The sequence below is a fragment of the Protopterus annectens genome, chromosome 1.part0, assembly GCF_019279795.1.
Source record: "Protopterus annectens isolate FY-2018-M chromosome 1.part0, PAN1.0, whole genome shotgun sequence".
Lineage (NCBI taxonomy): Eukaryota > Metazoa > Chordata > Ceratodontiformes > Protopteridae > Protopterus > Protopterus annectens.
This window is the reverse complement of record NC_056725.1, coordinates 1,423,680,782-1,423,705,176: the sequence shown is the minus strand read 5'-3', so window position 1 is coordinate 1,423,705,176 and position 24,395 is coordinate 1,423,680,782. Positions and strand designations below refer to the sequence as shown.

The 24,395-nt window shown below is 45.5% G+C and overlaps 1 protein-coding gene across 4 annotated transcripts in view; it reads right to left on the bottom strand.

Moving 5' to 3' along the window:
- The window catches only part of LOC122798492 (synaptotagmin binding cytoplasmic RNA interacting protein), a 1,585,553-nt gene that overhangs the window by 814,708 nt on the left and 746,450 nt on the right, over nucleotides 1-24,395 (bottom strand). For all 4 annotated transcript variants that reach the window (XM_044067491.1, XM_044067500.1, XM_044067509.1 and 1 more), the window contains exon 8: nucleotides 12,964-13,169. In XM_044067491.1, coding sequence (XP_043923426.1) covers nucleotides 12,964-13,169 — 206 coding nt within the window. The remainder of the gene's footprint in view (nucleotides 1-12,963; nucleotides 13,170-24,395) is intronic.

Genomic DNA, 24,395 nt, shown 5'->3' with positions numbered 1-24,395 from the left:
TCTGAGCTTGTAAGCATTTTCTGTTTTAGCAAAGACATTAGGTATTGTTGATATTTAAGTATGTGAAACTGGCAGTTTAAAGCCATAAACTTTTTTTCCCCATCTATCCAGTGCTCTAGAATCCCTATCAGAGGGAACAGGGTTTTTTGCACTGGAAGCCTTGACCCCTTTGGGACCTTGAGAAATTGTTTCTGGGTCAGCAGCAGGGTTTTTATAAATAAATTTATGAGAGTCTGGGACCCTGTAGTATCTATTTAGCTTGACTGGTGCAGGGGGTATAGAATCAGGAGACAAACTGGATTCAGAAAAAACATCAACAATATCTAGTACAGGGGGGATTAGCAAGGGGTCTGTGCTGAGGCAGTAAAAGAAAGTCTCTGAGCCTTTTCTTGGATTCTGAATAATCCTGGCTCTCCCAATGGAAATGCTCCCTCATGGTGTGCAAGGTTTCCTCAAAAGAGCAATCCTCAGGAGGAGAGGCTGATGGGATAGATTCCTCATAGGGAGGAAGTGAATATCCCTGTTCTGAAGAGGAATCAGAGGACATAGAAACCTTTTCAGGAGTCATAGTCAGTGTCTTGCCTAGGCCTTTTATCAGGAGGGGGATGGGAACCCCTGATCAAAGTAATTAGGTCCTCGGCCATTTTAAGCATCTGTTTCTTTGGCATGGATGACTGTCCAGGAGAATGTTGTACTTGTTTCTTTGTCTTTAATGGTGCTTCAGACTTTGCCTTGGTTGAAGTGGACTTGATAGTAAGCTGTGTAGGTCTGAAAATGCCCTCAGAAGCCGATGCCTGCTCAGTGGCTCCTGACCCATCTGAGGGAATAGTTTCCGTAGGCCCAATACATTGAGTTTCCAGAGGCCTAGTTGTCTCCACATGGGAGTCGGAAGCGGCCTGTGGCTCTGAGGTAGCGGGTGTCAGGGGCTGCGAAAGCACCTCAATGAGAACCGGCAACTGGCCTAGAAGAGGCTTCGTCGGTTTTGGACCTCGGATGCCTTTTCTTTGTCTTTGCGTTTTTTATGAATTCCGGTCGGTTGTTCCGACGGCATTATGTAGTTAAACCTTCGGCCAAAGTAATGTAAAGCAAAATCAAACAGACGCTTAGTGCGTTGGTTGAATCTAGCACAAAACCGACAACTAGCAACGTCGTGGTCAGGGCCTAGGCAAGGAATACAGTAAGAGTGAAAATCCTTATGAGGTATTTGCTTCCCACAAGAAATACAACTGTTACCTTTTACTAACATAGGTCTGGAGCAAGAAAAAGTTTCCCCAACGGGGTACTTCGCTTTATTGAAGACTTCGGTTCTGAAATTCAATTTTGAAAATCTCAGGAGTCGGCCGACCGGCACTTGCGAACTGCTTTTGCTTTGGGCACCGCGCGACAAGAAAGACTGAAGAAAATGGCGTCAGCTGCATCTTATATACCCCTGGCGCACTGACGTCATGGAAGAGGCAACAGCAACCGAAGCCGGACCAGGACTTTGGAATTCAGGCCAACTGTGGGTAGCCTGCCAGCAGGATAACCGAAGTGTAATAACTGCAACAGTGAAACACGATGAACATCGCCCTGCAAGATTGCAGTGCCAAAGCCAGCTCTGGATTTAGAGAAAATTGGCAAATAGCAATGTTGGTGAAAGTATGTACAGAGCTCCAGGTAGCAGTTTCTAGGATGTCCCTTGTAAGAACGTCTCTGAGAAAGGCTGCAGAAGTAGATGCAGCCCTGGTGGAGTGAGGTCTGATCTCCTGGGGGATAGGTTTTCCATGGTGCTTATAGCAGAAATGAATGCAATGGCTTATCCATTTAGAAATGTTTTTGTTTTGAAATAGCCTTCCCCTCTGCCCCTGCAGCAAATGCTACCAGCAGTTCAGATTTTCTTTGCGTTTAGTCCTGTCCAAGTAGAATCCAAGTTGTATGTGCACACCCAAGGAATGCAGAATCCATTCCCCTTTGTTCTGTGGATTGGGAAAGAAGGTTCGCAAATGAATGGACTGATTTAGAGCCACACTGGATACCACCTTGGGCATGAAGGATGGATTGGTCCTGAGTGATACCGTCTACATGAAAGATGATGAAAGGCTTCACTGCCATAAGGGCCTGTAAATCGGATACCCTTCTAGCTGAAGTGATTGCTAAAAGGAAAGCTGTTTTCCAAGAAAGAAATTTTAAGTCTGCAATAGCAGCTGGCTCGAAAGGAGGGAGAGTGAGTTTCTCCAATACAAAGTTAAGGTCCCAGGCTGGGGTTGGGGCTCTCCTGAGTGGTCTCAAATTTTTGGCCCCTCTGAGGTACTGCTTGAGCAGTGGATGAGAGAAGAGGGGAGGTTCTGTGTTATGAGCTGAAATGGCTGAGGCGTGGATTTTAATGGAGGAAAAAGACAGGATCTTGTGAATAATCTCAGTTAAGTATTGTACAATCTGAGGTAAATTGGGCGCTGGTGTGCTCATCCCGTGAGATTGGTTCCAGGCACAGAATCTTTTCCATTTTTCAGCATAAGATTTTCTAGTACTAGGCCTCCTTGCCTCTAAGTTGACATCCAGCACAGGTTTGCGGAGGGATGGTAAGGGGGAATTTAAGTAATTAGCCAGGCTGCATGGTCCAGTGTTGGAAGCTGAGGGTGCAGAATCTGGTTCTCCTGCTGAGACAGCAGGGAAGGAGTCGGAGGCAGGTGCCATGGAGATAACTGACACTGCGCAGGAGGGGGTACCAGTGCTGGCACGGCCAGTCTGGAGCAATCAAAAACATCCTTGGTTTGTCCTGCTTCACTTTTAGTAGTACTTTGGAGAGCAGAGGCAGCGGGGTGAAGGCATAGACGGATACGTTTTTCCAGCTGAAGGACAGAGCATCCACTTTACAGGCTTGTTTGTGAGGAGTCCTTGTGCAAAATTTGTCCAACTGGTAGTTCTGGGGGGAGGCAAACGGGTCTATATCCGGGCTACATTCGCTTGTCAACATGCTGAAAGTATCAGGTTCCAGTTTCCACTTGTGTGGGTCCATAAGGTTTCTGCTTAATCCATCTGCCAGTGTATTTAACTTTCCTGGCAGGAATTGAGCTTGTAGGTGCACTTGGTAGCTCAAGGCTATGTTCCACAATGCCATGGCTAGTCTGTAGAGGGGGTAAGAATGTGTACCCCCCTGCCTGTTCATGTACCACACAACGGTGTTATCAGTCTTTACCATTAGTTGTCCTGGAAGAATGTAGTCCTTGAAAGTTGTCAGAGCATTCTGTACAGCTAACATTTCTTTTTGATTGATATGCAGGTGCATTTGACTTGGGTTCAATTTGCCCTGAATGCACTTCCCTGCCAGGTGAGCCCCCCATGCATAGTCTGATGCATCTGTTAAGGTTTGGGCGGCAGGGGGTGGTCTGAAAGGTAGTCGCTTGTTTTGGTGGCAGGCATCTGCCCACCAAAGGAACTCTAGGCGTACGCAAGGTATGATAGGAATCATTGTTTCTAGGCTGTGGGAATGTTGACTCCATAGGCTTTTTTGGTACCACCGCAGTGTCCTCATATGCAGGCTTGCATATGGAATTAGAAGAATGCAGGAGGCCATGAACCCCAAGGCTTGCAGTATTTGTCTTGCAGATGGCAGGGTTTTTGTGGCCACTCGTTTGAAGTAGGTTGTCAAATGAGTTTGCTTTTCTGGCATGAGTTAAGTCATCCAAGAAGTTGTATTCAGGCTTGCTCCCAGGAATGTAATTTGTTGACAGGGTACCAGCTGTGATTTCGTTTCATTTATGGTGTACCCCAAACAAGTTAGAACCCTTTTTACAAACGCCAGATGATTTAAAAGTATGTCCTGGCTTTCTGCCTGAATTAGACCATCATCCAAATATGGGTATATTTGAATACTTCTTTGCCTGCAAAATGCAATCACTGGAGCTAGGCACTTTGTGAACACCCTGGGCACAGTAGATAAGCCAAAGGGCACTGCAGAGAACTGATGGTGCGTGTAGCCTACTTTGAAGCGTAGGTATTTTCTGCAAGATTCCCTGATTGGAATGCGCAGATATGCTCCTTTTAGATCTACTGCTGCCAACCAGGCGTCTTTGCCTACCACGGGAAGTAATTGAAGGGTCAGCATCTTGAATTTAGGAATCTCCAGAAAGGTGTTTAGAGTAGACAGGTCTAGGATAGGACGCCATGAATTGTCTTTTCTGGGTACCAGGAAAAGTCTCGAGTAGAATCCTTGTCCCTTTTCCTCTTCTGGTACCAGCTGAACAGCCCCCATGCTTAAGAGAGAAAGTACTTGTTTTTGGGCCTCTGCCCACTGATTTCGGGGTAGGCCCAGCCACCCGCTTGGAGTTGGCAACGTGTGGAAGTGAAATCTGTATTACTGGGACACTATGTAACACCCATTTGTCCTGGGTAATGAGTTCCCAATTCTTTGCATGAAGAGCAATCTTTCCTCTCAAAGGGGCAGTCAATTGATAAGTGCTTGGAAATTTAAAAGGAAGTTATTGAGACAGTTTATCATAGGGGGGAGTCTTATTATTCCCAGATTTGGAAGTGGAGCCCCCCCCCCCCCACACTGCTTAGTTCTGTGTCTCCCCTGGGACTGAAACCAGGGGTGTTTGCTGTGTCTGGGTTTGGCTTGAGAAGACCTGAAATGGGTTGGAAAGGACCAATTCTTAGAAGGCCAGTATCTGCTAAATCTAGGAGGCTGAACTTGTAAAAAATCTTTAACAGTTTTCATAAGATTTATCTTCCATCTTTTTAAGAACTTCTTCAGCCTTATTACCAAACAGGCGGTCCTGATTTAAAGGAGCATCCAACAATTTAGCTTTAACATGATCAGGTAAAGATTGTTCCGTAAGCCAAGCATGCCTTTCTAATCACAGACCCAGTAAAGTACAGTTGTGTATACTTACCATAAAGGTAGACGTTGGAGTGTATTCACTGTTGCCAGTCATTACATTTGGGTAATCCTGCTGGCAAGTTGCCCTCAGTCGGCCTGAATTCCAAAGTCTTGGGTCCTGTGTCAGCTGTCGTCGCCCCTTCACCGACATTAGGGGTATAAAAGCAGCAGCAGACGCCATTTTCTTTAGTTTTTCTTGCCCCAGATGTCAGGTGCCCCCTAAAACCGTAGCCAAAATTTCTATGTATATATAAAACTACATGCAGCAATACAAATTTTACCTTCATCCACAAGCAAATACACCACATAAGTTGTATAAATCAGAGAAGAAAAGGGGGGATGGCAGGTGGGTAACCTGGACTGCAACAGTGAATACACTCGAACATCTACATTTATGGTAAGTGTACACAATTGTACTATGTTCTTCGTGTTTCACTGTTGCAGTCATTACATTTGGGTAGATTCCCAAAGCTATGGTTGGGAGGATGGAGCTAAACAGCATTAGGAGGGGCTAAAAGACCCTGCAAAACTGCAGTGGCAAATCCTGCTCTGGATTTAGAGTAGAGTGGCAAATGATAGTGTTTTGTAAAGGTGTGCACTGAACTCCAAGTAGCTGCCTCTAAAATTTCCTTTGTTGGTACTCCCCTGAGAAAGGCTGCTTAAGTGGCTGCAGCTCTGGTGGAATGTGGCCTAATGCCCTTGGGCACTGGCTTGCCATGGTATAAGTAGCAGAAACGAATGCAGTGGCCTATCCACTTTGAAATAGTCTGCTTTGAGATAGCCTTTCCTTGTGATCCTGCAGCATATGCCACTAGTAATTGCTCTATCTTTCTGAAAACTTTGGTTCTGTCCAAGTAGAATCTAAGATGTCTGTGTACATCCAAAGAATGCAGAATTCTTTCCCCCTTGTTCTGTGGATTTGGATAAAAAGTTGGCAGATGAATGGTTCGGTTAAGAGCCACACTGGACACCACTTTAGGCATAAATGTTGGGTTTGTATTCAGGAAAACCCTGTCCGGATAAAAAAAATGATAAAAGGTTCCACAGCCATGACTGCCTGTAGCTCTGAAACTCGTCCTGCAGAAGTTATTGCTAGGAGCAGAGCTGTTTTCCAAGATAAAAACTTTATATCAGCAGTAGCAGCTGGTTCAAAAGGAGGCAGGGTGTGTTTTTCCAAGACACAGTTGAGGTCCCATGCAGGCATTGGTGATCTCCTTGGAGGCCTTAAATTTTTGGCTCCTCTGAGGTACTGTTTTAATAAGGGATGAGAAAAGATTGGTGGCTCTGCATTGCAATGTGCCGAAATGGCAGAGGCATGAATTTTAATATATGAGAAAGGTAGGCCTTTAACCAGCATCTCAGTTAAGTATTGTAAAATCTGAGGAATATTTGGCACAGCTGTATCTGCTCCTTGTGCCTGGTTCCAAGCACAGAATATCTCTTCCATTTTCCAGCATAAGATTTTCCAGTACTAGGCCTTCTGGCTTCCAAAATGACATCCATCACAGCTTTGCTGAGAGGTGTGTTTTGTAGGACTACATTATCCACCATGCTGCCAGGTTTAAGTCCTGAGTTGGCTGTGCAGGATCTGACTGTTTTGCTGGGACAGTAGATGCGGTACTTGAGGTAAGGTACAAGTCGGTCATTGAGGCAAGCTCCTAAATGTTGGGTACCAGTGCTGGCAGGGCCAGTCTGGTGCATTCAGTATACTCTTTGGCTTCTCCTGTCTGACCTTTAGGAGTGCTGTGGGGAGGAGAGGCAGAAGGGGAAAGGCATATACTGATAGTTTTTTTCCAGCTGAAAGATAGGGCGTCCACTTTCCATGCTTGCCCGTGATAAATCCTTGTGCAGAATCTCTTTAGTTGGTAGTTGTGAGGGGAGGCAAATAGATCTATGTCCGGACATCCTCATTTCCTTGTCATGCTGAAGACTTGTGGATCCAGCTGTCACTCGGGATCCATGAGGTTTCTGCTTAGTTAGTTTGCCAGAGTATTTTTCCTTCCTGGCAGGAATTGTGCCTGCAGATGTACTTGATAAGTCAAGGCTGTGTCCCACAAGGTCATGGCTAGTCTGCGAAGGGGATAAGAATGTGTGCCCTCCTGCTTGTTTATATACCACATGACCGTGGTGTTGTCTGTCTTTATCAGTAGTTGTCCTGGATGAAGTAGGTCCTTGAAGGCTGTCAGGACATTTTGAACAGCTAGCATCTCTTTTTGATTGATATGTAGATGCATTTGGTTTGAGGGCCATGTTCCCAGAATGCATCTTCCTGCCATGTGGGCCCCCCAGGCATAATCTGATGCATCTGTTGTTAGTGTCTGCCTGGCTGGGGGTAATGTGAATGGTTGCCCCTTCTTTTGGTGACCAGCCTTTGCCCATCGAAACTCCTGTTGCAGGCAGGGAAGGAGTGTAGTTATAGTTTCTAGGCTGTGGCAATGTTAAGTCCAAACAATTATGAAGTACCATTGAAGTTTCCTCATATGTAGTCTTGCATATGGAATGAGTAGGATGCAGGATGCCATGAAGCCCAAAGCCTGCAGAATTTTTCTTGCAGATAACTGGGACTTTGTAGCTAACATTTTGAAACAGGTAGTCAGTTGCCTTTGCTTGTCTGGCGTGAGATAAGCCATCTGGGCAGTTGTATTTAAGCTTGCACCCAGGAATATTATCTCTTGAGAGGGTACTACTTTGACTTCTTTTCGTTGACTGTTTACCCTAGGCATGTTAGAAGTTTTTTCACAAACGCTAGATACTGTAGAAGGATGCCTTTGTTCTCTGCTTGAATGAGACAGTCGTCCAATTAAGGATATATTTGTATTCCTCAGTCTGCAGAAAGCAATTACTGGTGCCAGGCACTTTGTAAAGACCCTGGGCGCAGTAGATGAGCCAAAGAGCAGCGCAAGGAATTGGTAATGCATTGAGCCAGCCTTGAATCTGAGGCATCTTCTGCATATCTGTCTGACTGGGACATGCAGGTATGCCTCTTAGTTCTAAATTTACAAGCCAAGAGTTCTTGCCCAGCATGGGCAGAAGCTGCTGCAAAGTCAACATTTTGAATTTTGGAATATCCAGGAATGTGTTCAGAATCGACAGGTCCAGTATTGGCCTCCAGGCCTGGTCCTTTCTGGGTACCAAGAACAGTCTCGAGTAAAATCCTTGTCCCCGCACTTGCTCTGGCACTTGATGAATGGCCCTCATGTCCATGAGGGATGAGACTTGTTTTTGTGCATCTGCCCATTGATCTTTTGGCAGATCTGGCCAGCCGTTTATCTTTGGCAGGGTATGGAAATGGAACTTGTAGCCTTGTGACACGATATTTAGAACCCACTTGTCCTGGGTTACAATGCGCCAGTTTTGAGAAAAAAAGTGCTAATTTTCCCCCTAAGGGTGCAGCCAGGAAATAAGTGCTTGGTGCAGGCAGGGGGAAGTCAATGGGACTGTTTCCTGTAAGGTTGTGATTTGTCTTCTCCACTTTTGGAGGTAGAAGCACCCCATTGCTTTGAGCTGTATGAACCTTGCGCCTGGGGTCTGCCTCTAGGTCATCTGGGTCTGCCCCTTTGAGGTCTGACACAGGAAAGGACCAATTCTTTGGTGGCCAGTGTCTACTAAACCTAGGCGGCTGTACTTGTAAGAAATCTTTGACCGTTTGCATAGATTTAGCCCTGTCCTCCGATTTCTTTAACACTTCTTCTGCCTTAACACCAAAGTAACACGTTGTAAAGGTGCATCTAATAATTTAACTGTAACATGATCAGGCAGATTTTGTTCCTTTAACTAAGCACGCCTTCTAATTACACAGCCTGTAACTGCGGCCCTGCAGGAGGCCTCTAAAGAATCAAAACCACATTGCAAAGTATGCTTTCCAACTTGTTCAGCTGCATGCAACATATCCTGCATTTCCTTGTTTTCTGCACATTCAGAGTTTTAACAACATTTTCTGTCTAAGCAATGCCATGACATGTTGCTGATATTTGAGCATATGAAACTGACAACTTAAGGCCCTTATAGCCAAGGTAGCAGATGTGTAAACCTTTTTCCCCCATCTATTCAGTGTCCTAGAATCCCTGTCAGTAGGGGTAGGATTTTTTGCAGCAGAAGCCTCAACTCCCTTGGGACCCTGAGAAATCGTTTCTGGGTCTGCAGCAGGGTTTTTAAAAAGGAATTTATGTGAACCAGGAACCCTGTAATATCTGTCAGGCTTAACAGGAGCTGGAAGCAAGGAATCAGGGGTAAGGCTATACTCCGAAAACACATCTACAATGTCTAACACAGGAGGAATGGCTAGTGGCTTGTGCTAAGGAAGTAACAGAAAATCCATGAGCCTCTTTTTAGATTTTGAAAAATCTTAGCTCTCACAGTGGAAATGCTCCCTCATGGTATGTAAGGTTTCCCCAAAAGAATAGTCCTCAGGAGGAAGAGCTGAAGTTATGGAATCTTCAAGCATCAGAATCCTCATAGGGGGGAAAATAATGTTCCTGATCAGAAGAATCAGAAGAAATGAAAACCTGATCTGAAGATTCATAGTCTCTTGCCTAGGCCGCTTATCAGGAGGGGGATGGGAACCCCTGATCAAGGTAATCAAGTCTTCGGCCATTTTCAGCATCTGTTTTTTGGGCATGGAGGCCTATCCACGTGGCTCGAGTTTGCTTTTTTGCCTTTGAAGGTGCTTTAGTCTTTGCCTTTGAAGTCGGTTTAATGCATAGATGTTTGGGTCTGAATACACCCTCAGAAGCCGGTGCCTGCTCAGCGGCTCCAGACCCATTTGAAGGAATAGCATCTGAGGCTCCAATACCTTGAGTTTCCAGCGGCATGGCAGACTCCATGTGGGAGTCTGTAGCGGCCTGCGACTCTAAAGTAGCGGTCATCAGGGGCTGCGAAAGCGCCTCACTGAGAACCGGCGACTGGCTTAGGAGAATCTTTGTCGTCGGGTTTGGGCCTCTGCTGTCTTTCTTTTTCTTTACGTTTTTTGTGAACTCCGGTAGTCGGATGGCGTTCAGACGACATTTCTGGATAATTAACCCTGCGTCCAAAGTAGTTTAAAGCAAAATAACACCGATGCTTAAATAGTGCATTAGTTAAATCTAGCACAAAACCGACAACCCAGAAAGTTATGATCAGGGCCTAGGCAAGGAATACATTAAGAATGAAAGTCCTTATGAGGTATTTGCTTCCCACACGAAATACAATTATTAACTTTTTCTGACATCGGTTCTGGAGCAAGACAAAAGTTTCCCCAACGGGGTACTTAGCTTTATAGAAGACTTCGGATCTGAAATTCGAACTTGAAAATCTCAGGAGTCGGCCGACCGGCACTTGCGAACTGCTTCTGCTTCGGGCACCGTGCGGCAAGAAAGACTGGAGAAAATGGCGTTGGCTGCTACTTTTATACCCCTGACGTCAGGGATGGGGCGACGACAGCCTACACAGGACCCAAGACTTTGGAATTCAGGCCGACTGAGGGCAACCTGCCAGCAGGATTACCCAAATGTAATGACTGCAACAGTGAAACACGAAGATCAACAGCCCTGCAAGAGGGCTCTAAAGAATCAAAACCACATTGCAAAGTACGTTTTCCAACTTGTTCAGCAGAATGCATTAAATCCTGTAAGTCTTTATTTTCCACACTGTCAGGAATCAACATCATTTTCTGTTTAAGTGGTCCAATAACATGTTGCTGATATTTTAACATATGAAATTGGCAGTTTAAAGCTCTAATCGCCAAGGTTGCTGAAGTATAAACTTTTTTACCCCATCTATCCAGCGCCCTGTAGTCTATAAGAAGGGGTAGGATTTTTAGCAGTAGAAGCCTTAATGCCCTTGGGCCCCTGTGAAATGGTCTCTGGATCCGCAATAGGATTTTTGAAGAGGAATTTATGGGACTCAGGGACCCTGTAGTATCTGTCAGGTTTACTGGGAGCAGATGGCAGGGAATCCGGGGCCAAATTGGATTCAGAGAAAGCATCTTCAACAATGTCTAGTACAGGAGGAATGGCCAAAGGCCTAGGCTGAGGTAGAAGGAAATCCCCAAGCCTCTTTTTTGAATTTGAAAATTCCTGGCTTTCCCAGTGAAAATGCTCCCTCAGAGTATGTAAGGTTTCCCAAAAGAAACATCCTCAGGAGGGGAAGCAGGGGGAATAGAGTCCTCTGCATCAGAATCCTCATAAGTAGGTATGGACAAATCCAGGTCACCAGAAGAATCAGAAAAACAGAATCCTGATCAGAAGAGCATGTGGCCTGGGCATCGGTTTTTTAGGCATGGATCGAGATTAAAACCTTATTAATGAAGGAGGCATTGATTTAATATGCAAGTCCATAGGCCTGAATACACTCTCATAATCCGGTGCCTGCACAGCGGATCCGGACCCATCCAAGGCAGAGACATCCGCGGGTTCCATAGCTGAAGTATCTCGCAGCATTCCGGACTCCGAATGGGTCTAAGTAGAGGCCTGCAAATCAGAAGTAGCGGGTATCAGGGGCTGCGAAAGCGCCTCACTGAGTACTGGCGAACTGGCGACTGGCTTAGGAGAAGCATCGTCAGCAGTTTTGCACCTTGGCGGCCGGTCTGTCTTTATCTTTGCATTTTTTTGGAATTTCGGTCGTTGGATGGCTAACAGACATTTCTGGATAATTAAATTTAGAGGCAAAAATATACAGATGACTGATGGTGCGCTGATTAAATAAAGCACAAAACCGACAAGGGAAGTAGTGGCCAGGGCCTAGGCATGGAATACAGTACGAACGAAAATCTTTATGAGGTATTTGCTTTCCTCAAGTAATGCAATTATTAACTTTTACTGACATCGTGAAGGAGCAAGAAAAAGTTTCCCCAACGGGGTACTTAGCTTTTAGTTGAAGACTTCGGTTCGGAAACTCGAAAACAAAAGTTTCAGGAGTCGGCCGACTGGCACTTGCAAACTGCTTCTGCAACCACACGGTAAGAAAGACTGGTGTAATGGCGTCGGCTGCATGTGTTATACCCCTGACGACCTGGAAGAAGGGACAGCAACAGACGCAGGATACAAGACTTTGTTAATCAGGCCGACGCAGGGCAACCTGCAAGCAGATTACCAAAATGTAATGACTGCAACAGTGAAACACAAAGAACATCAAATGCCTGACAAATCTTGCAATTGGTACACTTGAAACACCCCAATAAAATGAGCACTAGTGTCTACCTTTATGGGGAATCTACCACCCTCATTCACATTTTTCCTTCCATCCTGCATGACATGAAAAAAGATAAAGTCAGAAAAGGAAATAAAGGAAGGTTAAGACCCCAATGGGGCACTTAACTTGTCAATGTTCTGCAGCTGAACCAACCTGGCAAACGACTTACAGAAACAATTCAAAAAAGCATTTGGTCTGGTGGCAAGGAAGTTATAAGGATTACATGATCATATGTCACATGTTGACGATGCCTCAGGACCTAGGACTTGCGTATTAATGTCCTACATGTAAGGTGCCTGGGAGAGAAGAGGCTTTTTTATGCTGGCCACATGTTCGTCTATGCTTGGCAGGATATCCTATCTGTAAAGATAGTGCAACAGTGGTAAGCTGGGCATCCATATGTACTACACGTCACCCAAGCAATACATACAGTGTCTGTGTGTTTCCTGGCCTACCACTTGATGGATGCATTATACTTCCATCAGACAAAGGAACTTTTTGTGACAAACACTAGGACCAAAATCTAAACTGTATGTGGCTAAAGAAAACAAAAAAAACACTGGTAAAACACATTTCAAATGTGCAACACAGCATAATCTGGGCCATTAGGTGCTGAATATGTTCCATGCATAGGAATATGGGGAAAAAAAATCAAAGCTGAAGGAAACAGAAAATGATGTCTTAATTACTGCAGAAGGCTCTCTGAAGTCAGATTATGATCTGCCTCATTTACGAAATGTTGTGTACTACATGTAACAGCTACTCAAAGTCTACTAAGAAGGGTTAACTTATTCTATTGAATCTAACCTAAGTCAGAGTGCATTACAAAACTAATGAAAATGCATAATCAGCTTTGGAATTCTACACATTCAGAAAAAATATTTTTGACATTATCACTTGGCACTACAACTTTACAGTAGTAGTAACAATGATTTCACCTTTGCCATAACTTCAGGGTCTGGATCTTCAATAGGGTCTGCCCATTCCACTGTGACGACATTTCCCCAGGCTTTTACTTTCCCACTCATTAACCGGCGTCTAGCCTGTGCTGCAGTTTTGTGATCCTCGTACTCTAAGAAGCAAAATCCTCTATTCTTTTTTTTGTCCTCAGGCTGGTGGTACAAAATGACATCTGTCAGACCCTCTGTAAGAAAGACAAGGACACAAATGTGAATTCTGCACTCTTGACATAAAAAACAGAAAAAACTTAAGTTTGGTTCAGTGCCCTAGAGTCCAAGAAATTCAAAAAGGCCAATAATGCAACATCTGAACAAGATTCATAAAAACAAGAAGTTATTTACTCACCATAACGTTCGATGTATGTAGTCCATCTCACCTCACATTCTTACCCGTGGGTTTGGAACCGAATGTCGGCTCCGACTCGGCCAAACTTTTCTAGCTCGAAGTCTTTCTATTGGCTGGGCTAAGATGGTATCCCGTGCTGCACTGCTCTCTATCCCCAGATCTAGTTTGTTGCGAGCACCAGCACTCATTCTCCATCCATAACACCACCTAAGGAAAGGAAGAACAAACCAGAATGAAGGGAGCTCTGAAACCAGACCTAACCTACAGATCCTCCAGGACGGGGGAAGGAGGGGGGGGGGGGAGTAAGAATGTGAGGCGAGATGGACTACATACATCAAACGCTATGGTGAGTACATAACTTCTTGATGTTATGTAGTCCAATCTCGCCTACATTCTTACCTGTGGGACAGCATCCCCAGTACCTAAATCCGGGGAGGCTCAGTGGAAAATACTCCTGAGCACTGTGGAACCAAAGGACGACCTGCCCCTAGATACCACATCCAACTTGTAATGAGCAACAAAGGTGTGAGGAGATGCCCAAGTAGCCGCAGCACAAATATCATCCCATAGGCAATCTGGCCTGAAAAGCTGTAGATGTAGTTACAGACGGAGTACAGTGAGCTTTCACCCGGAATGGTAAATCTTTACCTCCTGAGGAATAAATGAAAGAAATACAACTGGAAACCCACCTGGACAACGTGACTTTGGAGACAGGAGACCCAATTCTGTTTTCCGAAAAGGAAACAAACAACTGATCAGATTTTCTGAAGTCTTTTGTTCTGTTCAAATAAAAACGTAATTGTCTGTGCAGATCCAAATGATGAAATTTGAATTCTGCCTGGTTTGAAAACTGGTGAAAAAACACCGGCAATTCAACAGATTGGTTAAGGTTACTGACTGATGCCACTTTGGGAAGAAGAGAGGGGTTCGGTCTGAAAAAACCCCTATTCTTATGAAAAATCAAATAAGGGGGTATGATTGATAAAGCTTGAAGCTCAGACAAGCATCTGGCTGACGTGATGGCTACCAAAAAGACAGTCCTTCCAAGTTAAGAATTTTAAATCGCAAGTGGCTGCAGGCTCAAAGGGGGGTGAAGACCGACCCTGTAGAACAAAGTTAAAGTCACAAGGCGTTAGGTTCCGATACCGGAGGATGAAGCAACAACGTGCCCTTCAGGAAAGCCTTACAGAGTCTATGTGCCATCAGGCTAGGCTCGCCTGCGACATGAAAGGTAGAAATCACTGCCAATTAGACTTCTATGGTTGCAGCCACTGAACCCTGGTTAAAGAGCATGGACGAACTCCAATACAGACGAAATTGGAGCTCTGTAAGGGTCAATCTTTTTGGCACGTGCCCAGATTGAAAACCTCTTCCATTTGCTGTAATAAATCTTCCTGGTCGAGGGCTTACGAGAGGAAGATAAAATATGAACCAACTACGGCGAAAAATGATGAAGCCTAACTAATGACAGAAGTGGAGTAGCCAGGCTGTCAAATGGAGGGACCGAAGGGAGGACTGGAGCTGCCCTGACATGTGTCAGTAAGTCTGGTTGTGGGTCCAGAATCCAAGGAGTGCCCATGAGATAGGGATGGAGAAAGGGGAACCAAATCTGACGAGGCCAGTGTGGGGCAATCAATCATTCTGCTCCCCAAGGATTGCGCTTTCTGAATAACCTTTGACAGCAAGGGGAGCGGAGGGAAGGCATATAGTAGACCGGAGGGCCAATCGTGGACTAGAGCGTCGCTGGGTGACTCCCCCTGAGGGGGGGGGGGGATCAACGTGAAGTAGCTGCTGCATTTGGCATTGAGGGGACTGGCAAAAAGGTCGCAGAAAGGCTGACCCCACCTGCGGAAGATCTGTTCCGCAACTTGACAGTTCAGGTACCACTCGTAAGGCATCAGAATAGCTCTGCTTAGCCTGTCTGCGATCACACATTGACTTCCCTGGAATGTGCGATGCCACCAGAAAATGTTGGGAAGACAATGCCCACTGCCACACTCGCATGGCCTCTCTGCAAAGGGGGCAAGACTTGGTTTCTCACTGCTTGTTCAGAAACCGCACCACTGACATATTGTCGGAGTGGATTGCAATAGTCCCGAGAGGAAGAAAACTCTGGAGTGCTTGCAACACTAGTAGCACAGCTCTCATCTCCAGGACACTGATATGCTGATGCATCTCGTGCTCTTGCACGTGCCTTGGACAGTCCTGCCTAGATAATGACTCCCACCCCATCTGGGAGGCATCCGTGGTCACTGTGGAATCCAGGGGCGCAGGAACGAAGGGCTTTTCCGCATTCAGGTTGTTGATGCAAAGCCACCAACTGAGATCCTGTTTGCACCTGTCTGAGTAGAATAGGGTGAGAAAGTGGAAGATGTTGAAGAGACCACTGGGCAAAGAGTAGCCACTGAAAGAACCTCATATATAACCTTGGCAGAGGGACTGACAATCGTAGCAGCCATTGTTCCCAACAGTTGGAGGACCCATCTTGCCTTCGCTCTTTTCAGACGGAGCAAGGCGTGAACTTGTTTTTGTAGGACTCTGATTCTTTCTTGTGGTAGAAACGCCCGCATGAGGACAGTGTCTAGTGCGGTGCCCATAAAAGTGACAAGCTGTGAGGGCAACAAGGCAGATTTTTCCCATTTCAATGCGATGCCCAATTGTTGACATAATGCCCAACTGTTGATACAGGCTGATAGTAGCGTCACTGGACTGAAGTAGTAGATGCTTGGTGGTGGCAGTAAGGAGCCAGTCGTCCAGATATGGAAACACTTGTAATCCCTGACGTCTCAGGTGAGCAGTCACCACTGCCATGCATTTGGTAAACACCCTGAGGGCTGTGGCGAGACCAAAAGGCAGGGCTCAAAAAGTACAGTTGTGTACCTACCATAAATGTAGATGTTAGAGTGTATTCACTGTTGCAGTCATTACACTTGGGTTATCCTGCTGGCAGGCTACCCGCAGTCGGCCCAAATTCCAAAGTCCTGGTCCGACGTCGGTTGCTGTCGCCTCTTCCCTGACGTCAGTGCGCCAGGGGTACAACACAAGATGCAGCCGACGCCATTTTCTTCAGTTCTTCTTGCCTCAGATGTCAGGTGCCCCCAAAAGGGTAGGCTAAAAACATTGCTTATAGAAAGCATGAACTAAAATAAACATTACCTTAATCTACAAGCATATACACCACATAGGTTGCATAGAATAGAGAAGTACAGATAAGTCCCAGCAAAGAAAGGGGGATGGTGGGTGGGTAACCTGGACTGTAACAGTGAATACACTCGAACATCTACATTTATGGTAGGTACACAACTGTACAATGTTCATCATGTTTCACTGTTGCAGTCATTACACTTGGCTTGAATCCCAAAGCAGAGGTTGGGCGGCTGGGTCTAAATAGAATTAGGAGTGGCTATGAGGCCCTTCAGACCTGCAGTGGCAAAAGCTTGCTCTGGATTTAGAATAAAGAGTGAAGTGGTAGTGCTTTGTAAAAGTGCGCACTGAAGTCCAAGTTGCAGCCTCCAAAATATCCTTGGTTGGTACTCCTCTGAGGAAGGCTGCTGAGGTGGCTGCTGCCCTGGTCGAGTGTGGCCTAATGCCCTTAGGCACTGATCTGCCATGTTGTGAATAGCAGAAACAAATGCAGTGTCCTATCCATTTTGAAATAGTCTGCTTTGAGATAGCCTTTCCTTGTGATCCTGCAGCATATGCCACTAAAAGTTGCTCAGTCTTTCTGAAAGCTTTAGTTTTGTCCAAGAGAAGCGCAGCTGTCTATGTCCAAAGAATGCAGAAGTCTCTCCCCTTTATTCTGGGGATTTGGATAAAAACTAGGCAAATGAATGGTTTGATTAAGAGCCACACTGGATACTACCTTAGGCAAAAATGTTGGGTTCGTCCTTAGAGAAACCCTGTCAGGATGGAAAATGATAAAAGGTTCCACAGCCATTAATGCCTGTAACTCAGACTCTTCTTGCTGAAGTTATTGCTAGGAGCAGAGCTGTTTTCCATAAGAATTTTATCTCGGATGTATTGGCTGGCTCAAAAGGAGGCAGTGTGAGCTTTTCCAAGACAAAATTGAGGTCCCATGTAGGTATAGGTGCTCTCCTTGGGGGTCTTCTGTTTTTGGCCTCTCTGAGGTACTGCCTTAGCAGTGGATGTGAAAAGATAGGTGGTTCCGTATTGTCATGAGCTGAAATGGCAGAGGCATGGATCTTAATTGATGAGAAGGATAGGCCTTTGTCCAGCATCTCCGTTAGGTATTGTAAAATCTGAAGAATATTTGTAACAAGCGGGTCCAATTCCTTGTGCCTGATTCCAAGCACAGAATCTCTTCCATTTTTCTGCATAAGATTTTCTGGTGCTGGGCCTCCCGGCTACCAAAATTAACACCCATAACTGCTTTAGACAGAGGTGTGTTCTGAGTGGTTATATTATTCGCCATGCAGCCAGATTTAAGGTTCTGAGTTGGCTGTGCAGGATCTGTTTTGTTGGGTCAGAATATGAGGAATTTGAGGTAAAGTCCAGGCTGGGCCTCGAGACAAGCTCTTTAGGACTGGGTACCAGTGCAGGCGTGGCCAGTCTGGGGCAATCAGTATCATTTTTGGCTTCGCTTGTCTGACCTTTAGGAGTACCTTGGGGAGGAGAGCAGTGGAGGAAAGGCATATACTGTAAGGGTTTTCCAGCTGAATGATAGAGCATCCACCTTCCATGCTGGATTGTGATAAGTCCTTCTGCAGAATCTCTGTAGTTGGCAATTGTGAGGGGAGGCAAATAGATCTATGTCTGGGCATCCCCATTTCCTTGTTATCATACTGAAAATTGTGGATCTAGTTTCCACTCATGAGAGTCCATGAGGTTTCTGCTTAGTTCTTCTGCCAGAGTTTTTGTCTTTCCTGGCATGAATTGTGCTTGCAGATGCACTTGATAAGTCAATGCTGTGCTCCACAAACTCATGGCTTGCCTGCAGAGGGGGTAGGAATGTGTGCCCACTTGCTTGTTTATCTACCACATGACTGTAGTATTGTCTGTCTTTAGCAACAGTTGTCCTGGAAGGAGTAGATCCTTGAAGGCTGTCAGGGCATTCTGTACAGCTAGCATCTCTTTTGGGTTGATAAGTAGATGCATTTGGCTTGCGGGCCACGTGCCCTGAATACATTTTCCTGCCATGTGTGCCCCCCAGGCATAATCTGATGCATCTGTTAGTGTCTGCCTGGCTGTGGGTAAAGTGAATGGATGTCCCTTGTTGTGGTGACAGGCCAGTGCCCACCATCGAAACGCCTGTTGCAGGCAGGGAATGAGGGTAATTAATGTTTCCAGGCTGTGGCAATGTTGAGTCCAAACACTTTTTAGATACCATTGTAGCTTCCTCATATGCAGTCATGCATATGGAATTGGCAGAATTGCAGGATGCCATGAAGCCCAAAGCCTGCAGAATTTTTCTTGCAGGTAACTGGGTTTTTGTTGCCATCTTTTCGAAGTAAGAAGTCAGTTGCCTTTGTCTGGCGTGAGATACGCCATCTGGCAGTTGTATTTAAGCTTGCACCCAGGATTATTATCTCGAGAGGGTACTAGTTTTGATTTATTTTTGTTTACTGTGTACCCTAGGCAAATTAGTAATCTTTTTACAAACGCCAGATGCTTTAGTAGAATGTCCTTGCTCTCTCTGCTTGAATAAGGCAGTCGTCCAAGTAGGGATATATTTGAATTCCTCTGTCTGCAAAAAGCAATTACTGGTGCCAGGCATTCTGTGAAGACCCTGGGCGCAGTAGATAAGCCAAAGGGCAGTGCAGAGAATTGGTAGTGCACTGAGCCAGCTATGAATCTGAGGTATCTTATGCAAGATTGTCTTGATTGGGACATGCAGGTAATGCCTCTGAGGTCCAAAATTAAGAGCCAAGCCTTCTTGCCCAGCATGGGCAGAAGTTGCTGCAGTGTCAACATTTTGAATTTTGGAACGTCCAGAAAAGAGTTTAGAATAGACATGTCCAGTACTGGTCTCCATGCATTGTCCTTTCTGGGTACGAAGAAAAGCAGAGTAAAATCCTTGTCCCTGCTCTTGCTGTGGTACATGCTGAATAGCCCTCATGTCCATGAGAGATGAAATTTGCTTTTGTGCCTCTGCCCATTGATTGCGTGGCAGGTCTGGCATACCTTTTGTCTTTGGAAGGGTGTGAAAGTGGAACCTGTAGCCCTGAGAAACAATATTCAGTACCCATTTGTCCTGGCTGATCATGTGCCAATTTTGTGAAAAAAGTGCTAGCTTTCCCCCTAAGGGTGCTGCCAAAAGATAAGTGCTTGGCATTGGCAGTGGGAAGACATTGGGACTGTTTCCTATATGGCTGTGATTTGTCTTCTCCGCTTTTGGAGGTAGAAGCACCCCATTGTTTAGACCTGTATGAGCCTTGGGGCAGAGATCTGCCTCTAGGGTGTCTGTATCTGCCTCTGTGGCCTGTCTGACACTGGAAAGGACCAATTCTTAGAAGGCCAGTTCCTGCTAAATCTGGGTGGCTGAACCTATAAAAAATCCTTTACTGTCTGCATAGATTTTGCTTTATCCTTTATTTTCTTTAAAAACTCTTCTGCCTCAACACCAAACTACGTATCATGCTGAAATGGAGCATCCAATAATTTTGCTTTAACATGATCAGACAGATTATGTTCCTTTAACCAAGCATGCCTTCGAATGACAGAGCCTGTAACAGCGGCCCTGCAAGAGGCCTCTAGTGAATCAAAACCACATTGCAAAGTATGCTTTCCCACTTGTTCAGCCGCATGCAATAAATCCTGCATTTCCTTGTTTTCAGAACATTCAGTATTTGGCAGCATTTTCTGTTTTAGCAGAGACATTAAGTTTTGCTGATATTTAAGCATATGAAACTGGCAATTTAAAGCTCTTACACCTAATGTAGCAGAGGTGTAAACTTTTTTCACCCATCTGTCCAATGCTCTAGAATCCCTATCAGTGGGGACAGGGTTTTTTGCAGTGGAAGCCTTGACCCTTTTAGGACCCTATACAGTTTCTGGGTCAGCAGCAGGGTTTTTATATAGAAATTTATGTGAATCTGGAACCCTGTAGTACACCTATCTGCCTTAACCTGTGCAGGGGGTAAAGAGTCAGGAGACAGACCGAACTCTGAAAATACATCTACAATGTCTAGTACAGGTGGAATAGCAAGAGGTCTGTATTGAGGCAGTAAAAAAAAAATCTGAGCCTTTTCTTAGATTCAGAATAATCTTGGCTCTCCCAGTGGAAATGCTCCCCTCTTGGTGTGCAGGGCTTCCTCAAAAGAATAGTCCTCAGGAGGGGAGGCTGAAGGGATAGAGTCTTCCGCATCAGAGCCCTCATAGGGAGGAAGAGAGTATCCCTGTTCTGAAGAGGAGTCAGATGAACTGGAAACCTGATCAGAGGAATCATACTCAGTGTCTTGCCTAAGCCTCTTATCAGGAGGGGGATGGGAACACCTGATCAAAGTAATAAGGTCTTCGGCCATTTTAAGCATCTGTTTCTTAGGCATGGAAGTCTGTCCAGGAGAATGCTGTACTTGTTTCTTTGTCTTTAAAGCTGTTTTAGTCTTTGTCTTGGATGCTGAGGTTGGCTTGATATATAGCTGGGTAGGTCTGAAAACACCCTCAGAAGCCAATGCCTGCTCAGCAGCTCCAGACCCATCTGAGGGATTAGTTTCCGAAGGCCCAATACCTTGAGTATCCAGAGCCCTAGTCTCCATGTGGGAGTCGGAGGCGGCCTGTGGCTCTGAGGTAGCGGGTTGTCAGAGGCTGCGAAAGCGCCTCAATGAAAACCGGCGACCCGGCAACTCGCCTAGAGGAGGCTTCCTCATTGGTTTTGGACCTCTGATGCCTGTCCTTTTCTTTTTCCTTGCGCTTTTTATGAACTCCGGTCGGCTGGTCTGATGGCATTATATAGTTATACCTTCGGCCAAAGTAATGAAATGCAAAACCATACTGATGCTTAATAGTGCGTTGGTTAACTCTAGCACAAAACCGACAACTAGCAACATTGTGGTCAGGGCCTAGGCAAGGAATACAGTAAGAATGAAAATCCTTATGAGGTATTTGCTTCCCACAAGAAATACAATTGTTAACTTTTTCTGACATGTCTGGAGCAAGAAAAAAAAGTTTCCCCAACGGGGTACTTAGCTTTATTGAAGACTTCGGATCTGAAATTCAATTTCGAAAATCTCAGGAGTCAGCCGACCGGCACTTGCAAACTGCTTTTGCTTCGGGCACCGCGCGGCAAGAAAGACTGAAGAAAATGGCATCGGCTGCATCTTACATACCCCTGGCACACTGACGTCAGGGAAGAGGTGACAGCAACCGACGCCAGACCAGGACTTTGGAATTTCGGCCGACTGCGGGTAGCCTGCCAGCAGGATAACCCAAGTGTAATGACTGCAACAGTGAAACACGAACATCTGAAAATGACTGGCTCCCAGCCAGAAGCGTAGGCGACATCTGGATGCCCTGTCCATCTTTATGCGGTGGTAAGCATCCTTGAGGTCGACGGAGCACATCCACACCTTTCCCAACAATGGGAGAATAGACTGCAATGTGACCATTCGGAACTTGGAATTTTGCACGAGTGTTCAATTGACTGAGATCCAATATGGGTCGCAGGTCCTCTGTCCTTTTTGGCACCAAAAAGAATCTGGAGCAAGTCCCTAATCCGATCTGGTCTGAGGGGACATGCTGGCTGGCTTATTTTTCTAGCAGCTTTGAAAAGTACAGTTTTGTACCTACCATAAATGCAGATGTTAGAGTGCTAATACAGCTGCAGTCATAACAGATGGGTTTTTCCTGCCGTCAGGCAGGTCCTCGGTTGGCCGAATTCCAAAGTCTAGGTCCGGCGTCGGATGTCGTCGCTTCTTCCCTGACGTCAGTGCGACAGGGGTATAAAAGAACCAGCAGACGCCATTTTCTTCAGTTTTTCTTGCCCCAGATGTCAGGTGCCCCCAGAAGGAAGGCAATAATAAAATTGTGTGATAATGCAGTGCTATATAATCAAAATACAGTAGTTGCAAGCAAATACATCATAAATGAAACCCCAATCAGGTTGTATGAGGAGGTGTTAGCCTAAATGCCTGTCCCAAGAGGGGAAGGAGGGAGGGAACCTGGACTGAAGCTGTATTAGCACTTGAACATCTACATTTATGGTAGGTACAAAACTGTACTATGTTCATCGTGCATACAGCTGCAGTCATAACAGATGGGTAGAATCCCAAAGCTAAGATAGGGGTGGTAGGCACTAGTTGGAACTAGGAGGAGCCAAAATGCCTGCAAGACTGCAGTGGCAAAGCCTGCTCTAGATTTGGAGTATAATGGTAGGTTGTAGTGCTTGGAGAAGGTATGCACAGAACTCCAAGTGGCTGCTTCCAAAATATACTTGGTAGGAACTCCTCTGAGGAAGGCTGCAGTGGTGGCTGTGGCCCTGGTGGAATGAGTTCTAATGCCTGTAGGAACAGTTTTGCATGAAAGGAATAGCAAAAGCGTATGCAGTGGGCTATCCATTTTGAGATTGTCCGTTTGGAAATTGATTTCCCTTGAGCTCCTACCGCATAGGCCACAAACAGCTGTTCTGATTTTCTGAAAGGCTTTGTTCTGTCCAAATAATAACGCAGCTGTCTGTGGATGTCCAAGGAATGTAGTAATCTCTCCCCTTTGTTTTGAGGATTAGGATAAAAAGTAGGTAAATGTATGGCCTGATTTAAAGCTACCCTAGATACCACTTTAGACATAAAGGACGGGTTGGTTCGTAAGGAAACTCTGTCCTGATGGAAGATGATAAAAGGCTGGACAGCCATGAGAGCCTGTAGTTCTGAAACTCTACGAGCTGAGGTGATAGCCAGAAGGAAAGCTGTTTTCCAGGACAAATATTGCAAATCTGATGAGGCAGCTGGCTCAAAAGGAGGCAAGGTCAATTTTTCCAGAATGAAATTAATATCCCAAGCAGGTATTGGTCGTTTCCTTGGAGGTCTTAAATTCTTAGCCCCTCTGAGGAACTGTCTTAAGAGAGGGTGAAAGAATAAAGGTGGATCAGTGTTGTATTCTGCAGAAATGACTGAGGCATGTATTTTGATGAAGGAGAAAGTCCACTGCTTAGCAGTTCAGCCAAATATTGTAGTATTTGAGGTAAATTCATTTTTCCAGGATCCTGGCCCTTTTTCTCATTCCAGACACAAAAACGTTTCCATTTTGCGGAGTAACCTTTTCTAGTTGATGGCCTTCTGGCCTCCGAAATGACTTCCTGCACCTCCTTGGAGAGTAGGGCTTGTTGAGATGCTAAGGAATCTTCCATGCGGCTATATTGAGTGTTTTTAGCTGGCTGTGAAGAGTTTTGAAACTGTGCTGAGTCAGAAAAAGAGGCATTAGAGGCAGGGTCCACGGTGGGGAATGCGTCAGGCTCCTCAGGAGTGGGTACCATTGTTGCCTTGGCCAGTCCGGAGCAATCAGAATCATCTTTGGTCTGTCTGCTTTGGTCTTTAATAGAACTTTGGGCAGCAGAGGAAGAGGAGGGAAGGCATAAACTGTCATTGATGTCCAACTGAAAGAAAGAGCGTCCACTCTCCAGGCCTTTGGATGGAAGATCCTTGAGCAGAATTTTGTCAACTGATGATTCTTGCGGGAGGCAAAGAGATCTATGCCTGGCCTTCCCCGTTCTTGGATTATTTCTGTAAAAACTTTTGGATGCAATTTCCATTAGTGTGGATCGGTCATATTCCTGCTTAGGTTGTTTGCCAGCGTGTTTTCCTTGCCTGGCAAGTACAGTGCTTGTAGTTCCATTTGTAAGTCCATGGCCATGTTCAAAAGTGACATGGCCAGTCTGCATAGGGGGTAAGAATGTGTTCTTCCCTGTTTATGTACCACATGACTGTGGTGTTGTCCGTTCTCATCAATAATTGACCTGGTTGTAGAAGGTCCTTGAAAGCTTTCATAGCATTTATTACTGCTAGCATTTCTTTTTGATTGATGTGGAGGTGCTTTTCTTTTTGGGACCATTTGCCTTGAATGCACCGATCTGTCATGTGTGCCCCCCAGGCGTAGTCCGAGGCGTCTGTTGTGA